This window comes from Labrus mixtus, chromosome 21 (genome assembly GCF_963584025.1).
Source record: "Labrus mixtus chromosome 21, fLabMix1.1, whole genome shotgun sequence".
Taxonomy (NCBI): Eukaryota; Metazoa; Chordata; class Actinopteri; order Labriformes; family Labridae; genus Labrus; species Labrus mixtus.
In genome coordinates, this window is record NC_083632.1 from 13,007,006 (window position 1) to 13,022,059 (window position 15,054).

Sequence of the window (15,054 nt, forward strand, 5' to 3'; positions counted from 1 at the left end):
CTGACACCATATTTTCCTCTCCTCACCTTGAGGTCATGACCGAGCACCACAGCTCGCATCTCATCTATTTTTACGTTGAACTGATGTTCCCGCTGTTTCAGCTTGCTGCCGAATTCTGCTGTCATCTCCTGTTGGCCAGAGAAGAGTGATTAAAGACAAGGGTAAGGGATTTGAACAACAATACATTTTTTGTGAGATGAAGGCATTGCTGCTATAACTTAACACAAAATCAGTAAGCACACTTTTGCACATACCAGCCTGCACTTCATGTAGAACTAGTTAGCTTGGTTGACCCGTTCTCTTTTCTGGTTTTTAACATTGTTTAATGAGCCTTGAAGAGGCGGCTTTAAGAACACAACCAGCTACCTGGACTGCTCAGACAGAAATTCTGTGGCATGTAAAGGCTTGATTGAGGTTTATAATTACAGATACACCGATTCCTGGAAATTGATATTTTAAAGGTCCAATATGTAAGATATTTAATGAATTAAATGATCTTACTGTATCATCAGACATTGATGAAAAATGCTATGTTGAAGTGCTGGCTTCTCTGTCAACAATGCAGCAGCCAGTAACCCCTCTTTCTAAGTTATATTCTGGCCCTGAATGGTCTGGATTTGTTTGGACCAGAGAAGGTAGATGGTTTTAAGGCACCCTCAAAAAGCCATTTTGCATGCCCCTTGGTTTGCCAGAAACTTGGTAAAGCTTGGATAAATGGAGAGAAATGGAGAGAAGTTAGAGTGCAGAAATGTTTCAAGATGCAGAGCTGGATAAAGACTGTTGCAGACAGAAGGCTTTGAGTGGAAGATCAGCCAGTTCCAGCGTAGCTGGCTTGGCCTGCCACGAAGCCTGAGCAGCATCGCCCTTTACGGGCACAACACCAAGCTGCAGCTTCTCTTCAAGGTCACCAGCAAGACTCTGCTGACTCAAATGTCTCCACAGGACCGGGAGGAAGTGGTGCACTGTTGGGTATAGTCGGGCTGGCCTCGGAAGCAGTCCAACACCTCGCTTCAGTAAATCCCGTGGGAAGGACAGCCACAAGCTTATTGAGCAGGAAGTGGGTGCAGAAGAGGAGGAAGCTCGCTACTGCAGGATGGTTGGCATGGGTAAGCAAGGGGCTATGACCACGTGGGAACACACAACAGCCCACAAGAGCTCTTTGGCAAAACTCTAGAAAGTAGAAGCAATCCGCTTCAAGTTCTTGGTCCATTCCGTGTACATGCCGACACCATCTGCACTAGGATAAGCCACAGCAAACAGCTCAGCCCATCGAAGCGCACCATCAGCTTCATCCACGGAGGAGGAAAACCAACGCCTCAACCCAAGTCCCAGGGTGGACAGCTCACACACAAGAGAGTGGCAGCTCTTGGTAGACCTAGGGAGACAGCTGAGGTTCCCGGACATCATTGCTGTTACCACCCTCAGGCCTGACAACGTCCTAATGTCCGGGGGTCAAAGCAAATGGTCTTAATCGAGCTGTCCGTCCACTGGGATGGAGTAGGCTCAGGAGAGGAAAAGAGCTAAGTATGCAGACCTGGTTGCTGACTGTCAGAGGCAGAAGTGGAAGGCCCGCCTCAAGCATGTGGAAATGGGGTGTAGGGGCTTTGCAGGTCAGTCTCTTCACCGGGTCCTGGGCCTCTTGGGAATCTGTGGGCTGCGAAGGAGGAGAGCTGTCAAGAACATCCTGGAAGCGGCTGAGAAGGGCTCTCGTCCAGGTGAGGGTGTCTGATGTTAAGACCCGAAACACCCCATGACCTGGGGCACTTCACTAACAATGTGTCCAGGTTGCACTACTAGGTGTACGTAGTGTAGCAGACACTAGTCAGAGTCACCTTTGAGAGGTCTTTTGTTTGGGTTCATCCTAAAGGTCTGAATGTCTCACTGCCCTACCAGTTATTTCAGTCCTGCAGACTGGGACGGCTCTCCACGTACACAGCCAACTATGAGGAGATAGATATGAGCCAACTTATAGTAGGAGATAGAAATAGAAAGCATATTACTGTGTGGAGCTGCAGTGTACCAGAGCTTTTAATGTCTGTCAATGGCACAATTAGTAGAGGAACTTGGCCCCCTAAAAGTTGAGAGACCCCTACCCGAGGTAGAACAAAGCACGACCATATTTTTTCATAACTTGAACATGTCTAGTTTATGAAATGGATAGTTGTATAAAAATATTTTACTGCAAAATAACTTTTTTTGGATGTTTTATGCATCTTACCACAAAACGAAAATAGGTCAAATTAGGGCTTCTCCAAAAGGGACAGCTCCAGCCTTATCACATGTATCTCTGGGAATTTTATCAATATAATTTTCAATTTTTGAATTTTTCACACTTAAACACACATGTAGTTTAGGCGGAAATTGAAAATTGAAACAAAAATTCAAAAGGTATGTATATCAAAGTCTGTAATTTTTTAAGTAAGGACACCAAACATTAAAATATGTAATTTGTATCTTCTTTAGACTGTTATCTCAACATAAAAACAAGTTATTTGACTTTTCACTTGACCCTATGCTGTCACCAGCCCCTAACAGGAAACTAGTGCAGCCAGGATTTCAGGGCGACCTGGTACAATGGGGCCCTGAAGATAAAAATGACATATTTTAATGTTTGGTGTCCTTACTTAAAAAATTACAGACTTTGATATACATACCTTTTGAATTTTTGTTTCAATTTTCAATTTCCGCCTAAACTACATGTGTGTTTAAGTGTGAAAAATTCAAAAATTTAAAATGGTATTGATAAAAAAAACTTTGCATAATTGTAACTAATAACTATCTGTGAACATCCTGTCCAAATTTGGTGAAATTCTGATTCTGATTCCCAGAGATACATGTGATAAGGCTGGAGCTGTCCCTTTTGGAGAAGCCCTAATTTGACCTATTTTCGTTTTTTGGTAAGATGCATCCAAATTTTGCAGTAAAATATTTTTATACAACTATCCATTTCATAAACTAGACATGTTCAAGTTATGAAAAAATATGGTGGTGCTTTGTTCTACCTCGGGTAGGGGTATCTCGAAAACTAAAGCCTTTTTGCGGGGTTTGTTCCTCTACTAAATGTGTTTTACATTGAGTCAGATTAATATTCTCTTTATTTTAGTGTGTCTCTGTGTGTGGTTGTTCACCTGTCTCTGGAGGGTAAGCTCTCCCTCCACCTCTCGTATCCTGCACTGAAAATCCAGTTTCATCTTCTCATTCTCCTCCATTTGCTTCTGAATTTCACCAGCCATGGAGCTACGGTCACACAGACACAGACACAGACAGAGTTAAAGAACATTATAAAAGTTTAACATTAATGCCATTGATAATCAACAAAAAGCTAGAACCTTGGGCACCTTCAGCCCCAACAACACGTGTGTTGTGTAGTGTTGAACACCTTTGTTGTGTATGCTGTGTTGTGCGAGTGAAATGCCTTTTTAAACGCAGGGCTTATGCCAAGGGCCAACCTCCGGTGTTAAAATGGAGATAATTTAGAAAAGCAAAATAACTGCAGATCTTTGAGTGTCCACTAGAGGCTGACTGAAAAACTCAAGCATCACCAGGGTCCCATATCAAAATGTCCATCTTTACAGCCCAAATAAGAAGAAGAATCAGAACAAGCTCTGAACTGAGAACTAGGAAGGTCTTGTCAGCCATTTTCTGGAAACGCAGACATCTTTTTAAGGCAGATGGATTTTGCTTGAACATGTCTGGGGTGAAACTGTTCACCTCTAACCTATTTTACTCCCTGCCTCAACGTTCAGTTCTCTCTGCCAAGGACATGAGGCAAAAGAAAACAGCTTTCAAAAAAGACAAAACACAGCGGGAAGAAAACCTTTGTCAAGAATCACGTCTGCCAGTATCTGAGGAGAGACCTAAAGAGGAGAGACATCGAAACCAAGAGGAGGGGTCTCCACCCACCTTCGACCCCCTCACCAAAACCAACACTTGTGAAGTCTCACCGCCCTTGGCCCCTCGAACCCTGATCAGATCATCATCTCCCTCCTCCCCCCACCTGGAGTTCACTGACCAGATGAAGGAGCTGGTCAATGCTGGATTAAAAAGTGGATTAAAAAGTAGAGAAAAAGGGAGAAGGGCGGGCCTTCTCCCTTTTTTTCTCCCATAAACACCCAATGGCGCCCCCCCCCCGTCCCTCTGCGGGTGTGTCATGTTTTGTCTCCTCAGCTTGATAAGGCTGCAAGGACATCAGCAGTCATGACTCTCTCCAGGATAAGCCGGGGCACCTGCACATCAGTAGGTTCCAAAATCTCTGTGTTGACAGGTAATAGAAGAATAAAGGGGACTCTGCCAAGAAACAAAAGGCAGTTGTGATTTTGCAAACTTGTCAAACTTAGCATCCATTCCTTCTGAGCCACAACCTGTCCCAAAAACGTTAGCAGATGAAGCTTCTAGGACCCTAAAAGCTGGCTCTACTGAACATTAGATCACTGGCAGGGAAATCTTTTTTTAATCAATGATTTTATTATTGAGCACAAGCTTGATTTTATGTTTTTAACTGAAACTTGGTTAGATCAAAATAACAGTGCAGCTGTTCTTATCGAGTCATCCCCTCCCAACTTCAGTTTTGTAAGCGAGGCTAGAGTGCATAAGAGAGGAGGAGGAGTTGCAGTTTTGTTTAATGACTCCTTCCAATGTAAGCAATTATCTTTTGGAAATGTTGCTCCTTTTGAATATGTGGCCCTTCAGTCCACCCCCAGAGCCATGTTCCTAAATATTTACAGGCCACCTAAATACTGTGCAAACTTTTTCGATGATTTCACTGAACTGCTGTCTGTGATCTGTATTGACTTTGACTGTGTTATTATTGTTGGTGATTTTAACATCCATGTTGATAACCCCCAGGACAGAGGGACTAAAGAACTGTTTCACACTCTTGATAGATTTGGGCTGACTCAGCACGTGACAGAGCCCACACACAACAGAGGGCACACTCTGGACTTAATCATCTCCAAGGGCTTTGACATCTCCAAGGTTGTTGTTTCAGATGTTGTCCTCTCTGATCACTCCTGTGTTTTATTTGAGAGTACTATGTACAAAAGTATTAAAAAAAAAAGTGATCACAAAACGATGTATCACTGAAAACACCAGTGAAATATTTAACCAGGTTTTCTCTTCCACAGCTGCCCTGTCCTGGGGCTCAGTCAGTGAGTTGATAGATAACTTCAATTCTAAAATCACAAATGTTATTGATTCCATTGCTTTCACTAAGGTGAAGGTTGTCTCTGGTAAGAAAAAAATCTCCATGGAGAAATTCGACACTGGTAAGAAACTAAAAAAGAGATTGTCGAAAGCTGAACGCAGGTGGCGTAAAACTAATCTCCAGATTCATTATGACATCTACAAAGAGAGACTTCAGATTTATAATTCACAACTGAGGAATGCAAGGCAATCTTTCTTCTCTGACATCATCACCAGAAACAATAATAATGCTCGTGCCCTGTTTGCTACTGTCGACAGGCTAACAAACCCTCCTGTGTCAATAGCATCTGGATTTCATTCTACCAGGGCCTGTAATACATTTAACACCTTCTTTACTGAAAAAATCCAGAAAATTAGACAAACTGTCAGTAACTCATCATCAGGATCAGGATATGTGCTATGTCCATTTAAAACCAACTTAAGCACCATGAGACAATTTAATCAAATCAACCTTAAAAACCTGGAGGACATTATACAACAATTAAATTCCTCCTCCTGCTGTCTTGATATTCTGCAAACAGGTTTTTTCAAAAAAGTTTCCCAAGTCATGGCTCCAGATCTGTTACAAATTGTAAACCTGTCTCTTCTCTCAGGTGTCTTCCCACAGGCCCTGAAAACAGCAGTCATCAAGCCACTATTAAAAAAGAACAATTTAGACAAGTCAATACAATTACAAGTTTACAATGAACAATTACAGGCATATCAAATCTTCCTTTTTTAAGTAAAATAATCAAAAAAGCTGTTTTTCAACAGTTAAATAACTTCTTGACATTGAGCGACTGTTTCGATGTCTTCCAGTCAGGTTTTAGACAAAATCACAGCACTGAGACAGCCCTGGTTAAAGTGTTTAATGACATCCGTTTAAACACAGACAGTGGCAGAACCTCAGTCTTAGTTTTACTTGATCTCAGTGCTGCATTCGACACAGTTGACCACAATATATTACTTGACCGACTGGAAAACTTGGTGGGAGTTTCTGGCACAGTACTAAACTGGTTTGAATCCTACTTAAAGGACAGGGACTTCTTTGTGTCTATAGGTAACTTCAAATCTGAGCAAACAAAAAATTACTTGTGGAGTTCCCCAAGGTTCCATCCTGGGGCCTCTTCTGTTTAACCTCTACATGCTCCCACTAGCTCAGATTATAAAAAACAATGAAATAAGGTTTCATAACTACGCAGACGACACACAAATATATATTACAATGTCACCAGGCAACCATGGTCCCATAAAAGCACTGGATAAATGCATAGAGCAAATCAATGAGTGGATGTGCAAACATTTTCTCCAGCTAAACAAAGACAAAACTGAGGTTGTTGTTTTTGGAGCAAAGGAGAAGCGACTAAGAGTCAGCAATCAGCTTCAGTCAGTAAGACTTAAAACCACAGACCAGGCAAGAAATCTGGGCGTAGTGATCGACTCAGAGCTCAGTTTTAAAAGCCACATTAAGACAATTACAAAGTCAGCCTACTATCACCTGAAGAACATATCAAGAATTAGAGGACTTATGTCCCAGCAGGACCTGGAAAAACTTGTCCATCCTTTTATCTTCAGTCGTCTTGATTACTGTAACAGTGTCTTTACAGGTCTGCCTAAAAAATCAGTCAGACAACTGCAGCTGATCCAGAACGCTGCTGCTAGAGTCCTCGCCAAAACCAAGAAAATGGATCACATCAGTCCAGTTCTGAGGTCCTTACACTGGCTCCCAGTCTGTCAGAGAATAGACTTTAAAATCCTGCTGCTGGTTTATAAAGCGCTGAATGGTTTAGGGCCAAAATACATTAGTGACCTCCTGATTAATTACGAACCATCCAGACCGCTCAGGTCGTCTGGGACAGGTCTGCTCTCTGTCCCCAGAGTCAGAAACAAACACGGAGAAGTAGCGTTCAGTTTCTATGCTCCTTATATCTGGAACAAATGCCCAGAAAACTGCAGGTCTGCTGAAACTCTCAGCTCTTTTAAATCGAGGTTGAAGACACACCTGTTTACAGGTGCCTTTCATTAAACAATTTTGATAAGATTTTAAATTTTAACTCCGCACTGTAACGTATTTTTACTTTATTTATTTCAATTAATTTCATTTGAATTATTTTTATTTGAACATATGTTCAGATTTAATAATTTCAGTGATTTTTAAATGTTCTATTTTAATGTTTCTTTTCTTTCCTCTGTCGTGATGCTTTTGATGTCTTGTGTGAAGCACTTTGAATTGCCTTGTTGTTGAAATGTGCTATATAATTAAACTTGCCTTGCCTTGCCTAAGTAGGAGGGTTTTTTTTTAGGTGATAACATGGTCAAATTAAAATGCAGGCAAACTTCTTCAAAATGTTTAAATTTCACAAATGTTTTGATAGTGATCTCTCGCTCTTTCAGTAGCTTTGTGTTAGAAAATAACAGAAACATTTGTGATGTTTTTAGGCTTTGGTACTTTTCGATAGTATCAACCATTTAAATAACTGAGATCGAGGATCTTATCTCATCTCACCTAATCTCTTTTTATCAATAGGCTGGTTTTTCTGTGCTGTGCATTGAGTTATTATGGTGTGGTTTGGTTTCACCCTTTTAGCTTACACTTCTTTCACTTATGTGGCTTGATAAATGGCAATGTTTTATTCATAAATTCATAACATCTTAATCCCAGCTATAATTATTGTATTTCTTCTTTCAGACTTACAGTTTGAGCTCCTCCAGCTGCTGCTTGTACTGAGCAGCACTGTGCTGACTCTGTCTGAGCTCCTCCCTCCACTGCTCGGCCTCTCTGGTTCTTTGCTCTTCCAGCCAGGTGACCTGCAGACGGAGCTGCTTCACCTCCTCCTGTCTGCACAATGACAGCAGTATTTCAGTATAAGTGGACCTTGACCGTCACTGTGTCTGCTGGAGCAATTATTGTTCTCCTAGAGGGTCATTATAAGAGAAACAGTGGAAAAAGAAGACATAATAATCTGTTCTAATTCTAAAATGTGTTGGTATTCATTATTGATCATAAAAACGTATAATCTAATGTAGCGGCTCTAATCGCATTCAAAATCAGAATCAGAATCAGAAATACTTTATTAATCCCAGAGGGAAATTCGGTCGTTACAGTTGCTCCAAAATATACAGTATAGCAGTAGAAATATAGTAATAAAAATATTAATCAAATAGAATAGGAATATAAGTAAGGTTTCAATAATAGGTAGAATAAATATTTACACGAATAAGAGTAAGGTGGAATATATACACACATTTTCAAGATTATTGCACTGTTTTCTTCAATATTGCACTTTGTTATCATGGACATATTATTCATTATTATTATATTGCAGTTTTAATAAATAATGAGTTATGGTGGAGGTTACAGTTTTCAGTTTTGTTTTGATTTTTTCCAGGCTGAGATAGTCCAGGGTGAGACGGAGTGTTTCTCACTCAAAGGGAGGAGTTATAAAGTTTGATGGCCACAGGCAGGAATGACCTCCTGTGGTGTTCTGTGGTGCATCGGGGGGGATCAGTCTGGCACTGAATGTGCTCCTGTGTCTGACCAGCACATCGTGGAGTGGGTGGTAGACATTGTCCAAGATGCAACGCAACTTAGTTAGCATCCTCCTCTCTGACACCACCGTCAGAGAGTCCAACTCCACCCCAATAACGTCACTGGCCTTACGGATCAGTCTGTTTAGTCTGTTGGAGTCTGCTACCTTCAGCCTGCTGCCCCAGCACGCAACAGCAAACAGGATAGCACTGGCCACCACAGACTCATAGAACATCCTCAGCATCGTCCTGCAGATGTTAAAGGACCTCAGCCTCCTCAGGAAGTAGAGTTGGCACAGGCCATTCTTGTAGACGGCCTCGGCGTTCTTAGACCAGTTCAGTTTATTGTCCAAGTACACCCCCAAGTACTTGTAGTTATCCACAATGTCCACACTGACCCCCTGAATGGAAATAGGGGTCACCTGTGCCTTTTTCCTCCTTGGATTCACTACCAGTTCCTTGGTCTTTGCCAGGTTGAGCTGGAGATGGTTTTGCTCACACCATGCAACAAAGTCACCCACCACAGTCCTGTACTCAGCCTCCTCACCCTTGCTGATACATCGAACTACAGCAGAGTCATCAGAAAACTTCTGAAGGTGGCAGGACACTGTGTTGTAGTTGAAGTCTGTGGTGTAGAGGGTGAAGAGGAAGGGAGACAGGACCGTCCCCTGTGGGGCCCCAGTGTTGCTGACCACTCTGTCTGACTCAGAAGTGTTGTATGCGCACATACTGTGGTCTGCCAGTCAGATAGTCCACAATCCAGGACACGAGAGGAGCCTCCACCTGCATTGTCGTCATCCTCTCACCCAGTAGAGCCGGACGGATGGTGTCAAAAGCACTGGAGAAGTCAAAAAACATGACCCTCACAGTGCTGTCCGGCTTGTCCAGGTGAGCATAGACCCGGTTCAGCAGGAAGGTGATGGCGTCCTCGACACCCAGCTGGGGCTGGTAGGTGAACTGGAAAGGATCCAAGAGGGGCCTGACCGTTGGTCGGAGCTGATCCAGGACGAGTCTCTCCAGGGTCTTCATGATGTGTGATGTCAGTACCACCGGTCTGTAGTCCTTAGCGTCGCTGGGGCGCGGCGTCTTTCGCACAGGAACGAGGCAGGACGTCTTCCACAGCACGGGGACCCTCTGAAGACTTAGGCTCAGGCTCAAGCTGAAGACACGGTGAAGTACTCCACAGAGCTGGGGGGCACAGGCTTTGAGCACCTTGGGGCTGACGCCGTCAGGGCCCGCAGCCTTGCCTGCGTGGAGTCTGAGGGCGCGGTCACACTGGCCATCCGTACCGTGCTGTACGATTGCCCCCCCCCCCCGCAGCGCCATTCCCCCGCTGGCCGGCGCGGCCCGCGGTCACACTACACAGGACTATCCGTGCCTAAAAGCATGATTACCTCTTGTACATAACGTCGTAATACAACACAACGTCTGCACATCAGAGAAAAACACAGAACATGACAGCTACTTTACTGACTTTACAGCTTATTTTAAGTCAGTTTAATCAGACACAGCAATAAATAAATAAATTGTTCTCCGATGTGCGGGCGGACTCACACACGGACTCGCGCGCGGACTCGGCCGCGGTTATCCATGGCTTGTTGTTTGAATAACAAAGGACAGTCCTGGCTGGAGCTTTCCCTCCAGCTTCCTTCTGTAGGTGTCCTTGGCCTCCCTAATCTTCACTTTCAGGACCCCCAGTATAGTTCTCACCTCCTCTTGATTTCCATCTCTGAAGGCCCTTTTCTTGGTGTTGAGAATGGCCTTGATGTCCTTTGTTATCCATGGCTTGTTGTTTGAATAACAAAGGACAGTCCTTGCTGGGACAATGCAGTCCACACAGAAGTTGATGTAATCTGTGATGCACTCCGTGAGCCCGTTGATGTCCTCTCCGTGGGGCTAGCAAAGTGCTTCCCAGTCAGTCACCTCAAAGCACCCCTGCAGTGTGATATAGGCCACCTCTGACCATCTCCTCGCTTTCTTCTTGGTTGCAGGCAGCCTTTTAACCATAGGTACATAACAGGGGGTGAGGTGAACCATGTTGTGGTCTGACCTTCCCAGGGGGGGAGGGGAGAGGAGCGTCCTTTACATTGACTTTGCATTGAAGAGTAAAGCTCTATCTTTTTTCTCAGCTCATGTCTACTGCAAATAAGGGCTGGGCAATTAATCAAGTTTCAATTTAAATGATAAATTTGGCGACCCACGATCATGAAAACAAGATAATCAGGATTAAGGGATTACGTTGCTGCTTGCCGAGGTGCGCTTGTTTTGTCCACAGGTTCTGTCGAGTGGGGAAAGTGTTTCAAAGTGTTTGTTGTTCATCACCTCTACCACTACCTTTATTTCTTGTATTTATATATTATTAACTGTATATATCTATTTATTTTTCACTTCTATATTTTCATTTATTGGTTGTTTTTCAAAGTGTTTCAGAGTGTTTTAGTTTGTGTCTGTGATCTCAACAGATAGATACTTTATTGATCCTTTGTAGGAAATCAATCACAGTCAAGACAATACATGAAAAAAACCTGGACAAATACCTTTAGGCACATAAAATCAAGACATCAAAAACACTAAGATCAGTTTTTTAAAAACAGACTAACATTTCGTTAAATTAATAAAATAATCGTGATCATGATATTTGCCATAATCTAGCAGCCCTACTGCAAATACATGCTTGATGCTTTACATAAATAAATTATTTCAAGGATTTTTCCACTTACATGTTCGCATTCAGTTGAGAATTATAAGCATAAGGCTAGTAATTCTTTATTTTCATTTTTATTTAGGATGCTCTGTGTGACTCTAAATGCTCAGTATGAGCTTCATTCTCGCCCCCACAGTGTTTGATAAACAATTTGCTTACTTTAAAGGGTAACTAAACCCCATATTTTCAGCTGTACTGCTCTACCCTGGAATTTCAAAAAATGCATTTAGAATGTCAATGTATCAACTTGGAGAGGGAGCGGGGCAGGGGGGTAAACTCGCCCACTCACTCCTTCCGCACCGTTATCAGCTGCAACATGATACAATGTTTGCCCCACACACACAAATACACACACACACTTGAGTCCCCACAGTTCGCCGAGTCGGGTGACGAGGCTTTTATAGGTTTGGTGACGTGGGGATGCACTCCTACGTAGTACTGTACTCCACACAGCCGTTAGAATTTTTCAAACGGAAGGGCAGACACTATGCACATTTCTAACACAATATTTCAAATTTCAATACGTTGTACTCAAATGTCGAGATTGGGACTTGGATTGATCCATAACACTACTTTATACTCAAATACAGAGGTTTATAGTTGAAAAAAGTGGTTTCAGGGTTTAGTTACTCTTTAAATACATGAACAATCCTAGTTGATTGAGCGTTCACTTATTTCTACAAGTTGTTCTGATACTCTCATTATGACGTAATCTTTACTTTCTAATTTGTGCTGAAGAGGTTGAGAAGAATTGTACCTGTTGTTTTCCACAGTCAGAGCTCCGGTAGTAACCACATCGTATCTCTCCAGCTCTCTGTCTCGTTCATCCAGGACAGCCAGATTGAACTGGAAATCTTCCTTTATTTGCTGGTAGCGCTCTCTGACAGAGGAATGCACAACAAAAAATTATTTGATAACAGTGCTTACACACAGGAAGATACTGTAAGTCTAGTATGAGTGTTATTTGCTACACTCTACATCACCTCTGCTCCACAGAGGTCAGCTTTTCAAGTCTTAAAATCAGGAATTAGCCTATATCTGGAAAAATCACATCTCTGCATATACTGTAAAATATAATATTTTATTTTTCAATATCTATACATCAATATAATTAGTGCTGCTCAAATAACTATTCATGGGCTGGTCTATTCCAAATTCTTTTTGAATCTTCAGCTTGATATCAGACTGATTATGGTATTAATCTAAATAGTAATATGTACACAGTTAAAGGACTGTTCAGTGTCTTTAACGCTGGGCCACATCTTGCTCCAGGAGATTGCTTCGGGGATCTATTGCCTGCAACATAATATTTTCTTATTTCTTTCAGTCAAAGTGATTTTCATTTAAAAGTTGTTGATGCAACTTTTTTAAAGATTTCTTTTGGGGCTTTTTGTGCCTTTACTGGAGAGATAGGACAGTGGATAGAGTTGGAAATCAGGGGGAGAGAGAGAGAGAGTGGGGAATGACATGCAAGAAAGGAGCCACAGGTGAGATTCGAACCCGGGCCGCCCACTTGGAAGACTACAGACTCCATACATGGGGGGCGCACACTAACCTCTGCACCACCAGCGCCCCTCCACCACAATTTTGAGTGACACACAAAAACATAACAAATTGGAGAACCCTGTACAAATGTATTTTTCATTCCTTTAAAAAAAAAAAGTGGACATAAAACCTGAACATGTTAGAGTAGAAAAATGATCTTCGTGAGGAGGAGGTAAGCAAACAAACATTTGTAGTGGTATCAGTCTTATCAGATTGTTATGTTTGCATATCTTTAGACTGAGATCTCTGCCTCCACTGCAGTACAATAGAGGTGCTGCTCATGGCATTGAAAAAGACATTTAGACATTTCGACAGCAAGCAATAGCAAAGTGCCTTTCCAATTACAATGTGCTGCATACTCTTGATAATCCACACACCTCAATTGTGTTATACCGAGGCAGATATCGCTGACAAACATTACAAAACTTGAGCAAATAAAACCAAAACGTTGTGCATAGACAGATTCCATCACAAGCAGCTGATGAACATGTTTCCTGGTAACTCTGCATAACTCTATAAGAGTTCAAATGTTCAACTGGTGTCGTGTCACCAGGGTCCCAAATTAACTTTTTGACTCACCGGCCAAGGTGGCAGGTAAATTAAAGAAAATTCACAGACCAAACATATTTTTAACTGTCCAAAATAACAAATTGTGTTTTTGTGTCCCATACACATCTGTTACAGTACATTTAAATGAGAAGGCATTATGTTCTGCTTAATCAATAACAGATTTAAGTCACAGATTCGATCATTTTATCAGATCAGGTTTTTTTTCTCACTTGTAGGCAGTGTCACCAGTTCTTACAGGAGGCTTGAGGACTCAACTGTCGCACACTAAAGCATGGGAGGATAGATTTTTTCAACTCAGGTATATTAGTTATTTTAACAGCTAACTTGGGTTAACTGAATTTTTGTGGGGGGGGTGGAGGGTGCAAAATGATTCAAGCATTTATCGATCAAACTCGATCAAACAAAGTTTTACTTTGTTAACTGTCCTTAAATTAATTAGAAAAACAATTCAACACAAAAATGTATTCTTCTTCTCCTTATTATTGTTGTTATTATAAATACCACCCTTACCATACCAGACATTCTCTACAGAGGGTTTTTCTGCTTTTCTCTTTTTCACATCATTATTCAATTTACAGAAAATGTTTGATGTTCTGAAAACCTGAGGTGTGTTGTCATTGGTGGTGTTACCTTGTGTTCTTGGAAATTGTCATAGATATTTTTATAGAACTTTTTTTTCCACAAGTATTAATCAGTTGATTAAAAAAATGGGCATGATTATCTACACATATTTCCCTTTCAGTGAGTTAATCTCTCTGAGTCAGAGACGCTGGGTCTAGTACTGGGAATATTTTCCAGCTGAAAGCTGTGGCGTGAGGTGGAGGTAATCATGGTACCTGAGGGAGGAGCACTCCTCCTGTGCCTTTCTCAAGGAACTCTCCAGCTGATGAACCCTCACAGCTTGGAGCTCCTTCCATTCCTTCTCTTTACTGGCCAGCTGGGCCTCAAGGTCTCCCAGTTCACTCTCCACGGCTGACTGCATGGCCAAACATGTGTAAACCTACCACGCCACAATAAAGGTTGATCAACATAGTATTCTTGCTCACCAGTTAGTTTCCTTCACCATGTTGACGCAACTTTCCACTGAATGCATCTGTGGCTGTCGTAGGTACCACAGATGTTCAGACATAAAGTGTCCTAATGCCTCCTCGTTTAGTTGTTTATTATAATGCCAAATACTTATCAGACATTTCTTAAAGAAAAACCATAGAGGCATTCTTTAGGACACCTTTTTGTCTGCATTAGGACACTTTCAGTCTTCAACATCTGGTGTAGCAGCTGAAAGTCACCTGTTGACATGGTCACTGTTTTAACCATGACAACCTGCATGAGAACAAAATACAGGACAATACAGTAAAGACAAAATGCTGTAAGGGTGCTAGGAAAGCGTCATCAGTTGAATATAAATAACCCATCCTAAAGATAGAGTCAGGTAGTGATTTAAAATGATGACATGAAAACACGTGTTTTTGGTTTTAAGATTGTATTTCTTAGTACAGCAGGTCAGTTCAGAGTTCTTGGGGAGA

At 42.0% G+C, this 15,054-nt stretch overlaps 1 protein-coding gene across 4 annotated transcripts in view; it reads right to left on the bottom strand.

Moving 5' to 3' along the window:
• Positions 1-15,054, bottom strand: part of ccdc57 (coiled-coil domain containing 57) — a 38,134-nt gene that overhangs the window by 22,761 nt on the left and 319 nt on the right. For 3 of the 4 annotated variants that reach the window (XM_061028361.1, XM_061028360.1, XM_061028359.1), the window contains exons 2-6: positions 14,365-14,528; positions 12,171-12,293; positions 7,877-8,020; positions 3,129-3,237; positions 27-128 (exon numbers count right to left, since the gene is read on the bottom strand). In XM_061028361.1, the coding sequence (XP_060884344.1) occupies positions 27-128; positions 3,129-3,237; positions 7,877-8,020; positions 12,171-12,293; positions 14,365-14,528 (642 nt within the window). The remainder of the gene's footprint in view (positions 1-26; positions 129-3,128; positions 3,238-7,876; positions 8,021-12,170; positions 12,294-14,364; positions 14,529-15,054) is intronic. The other variant, XM_061028362.1, reaches the window with a different exon arrangement.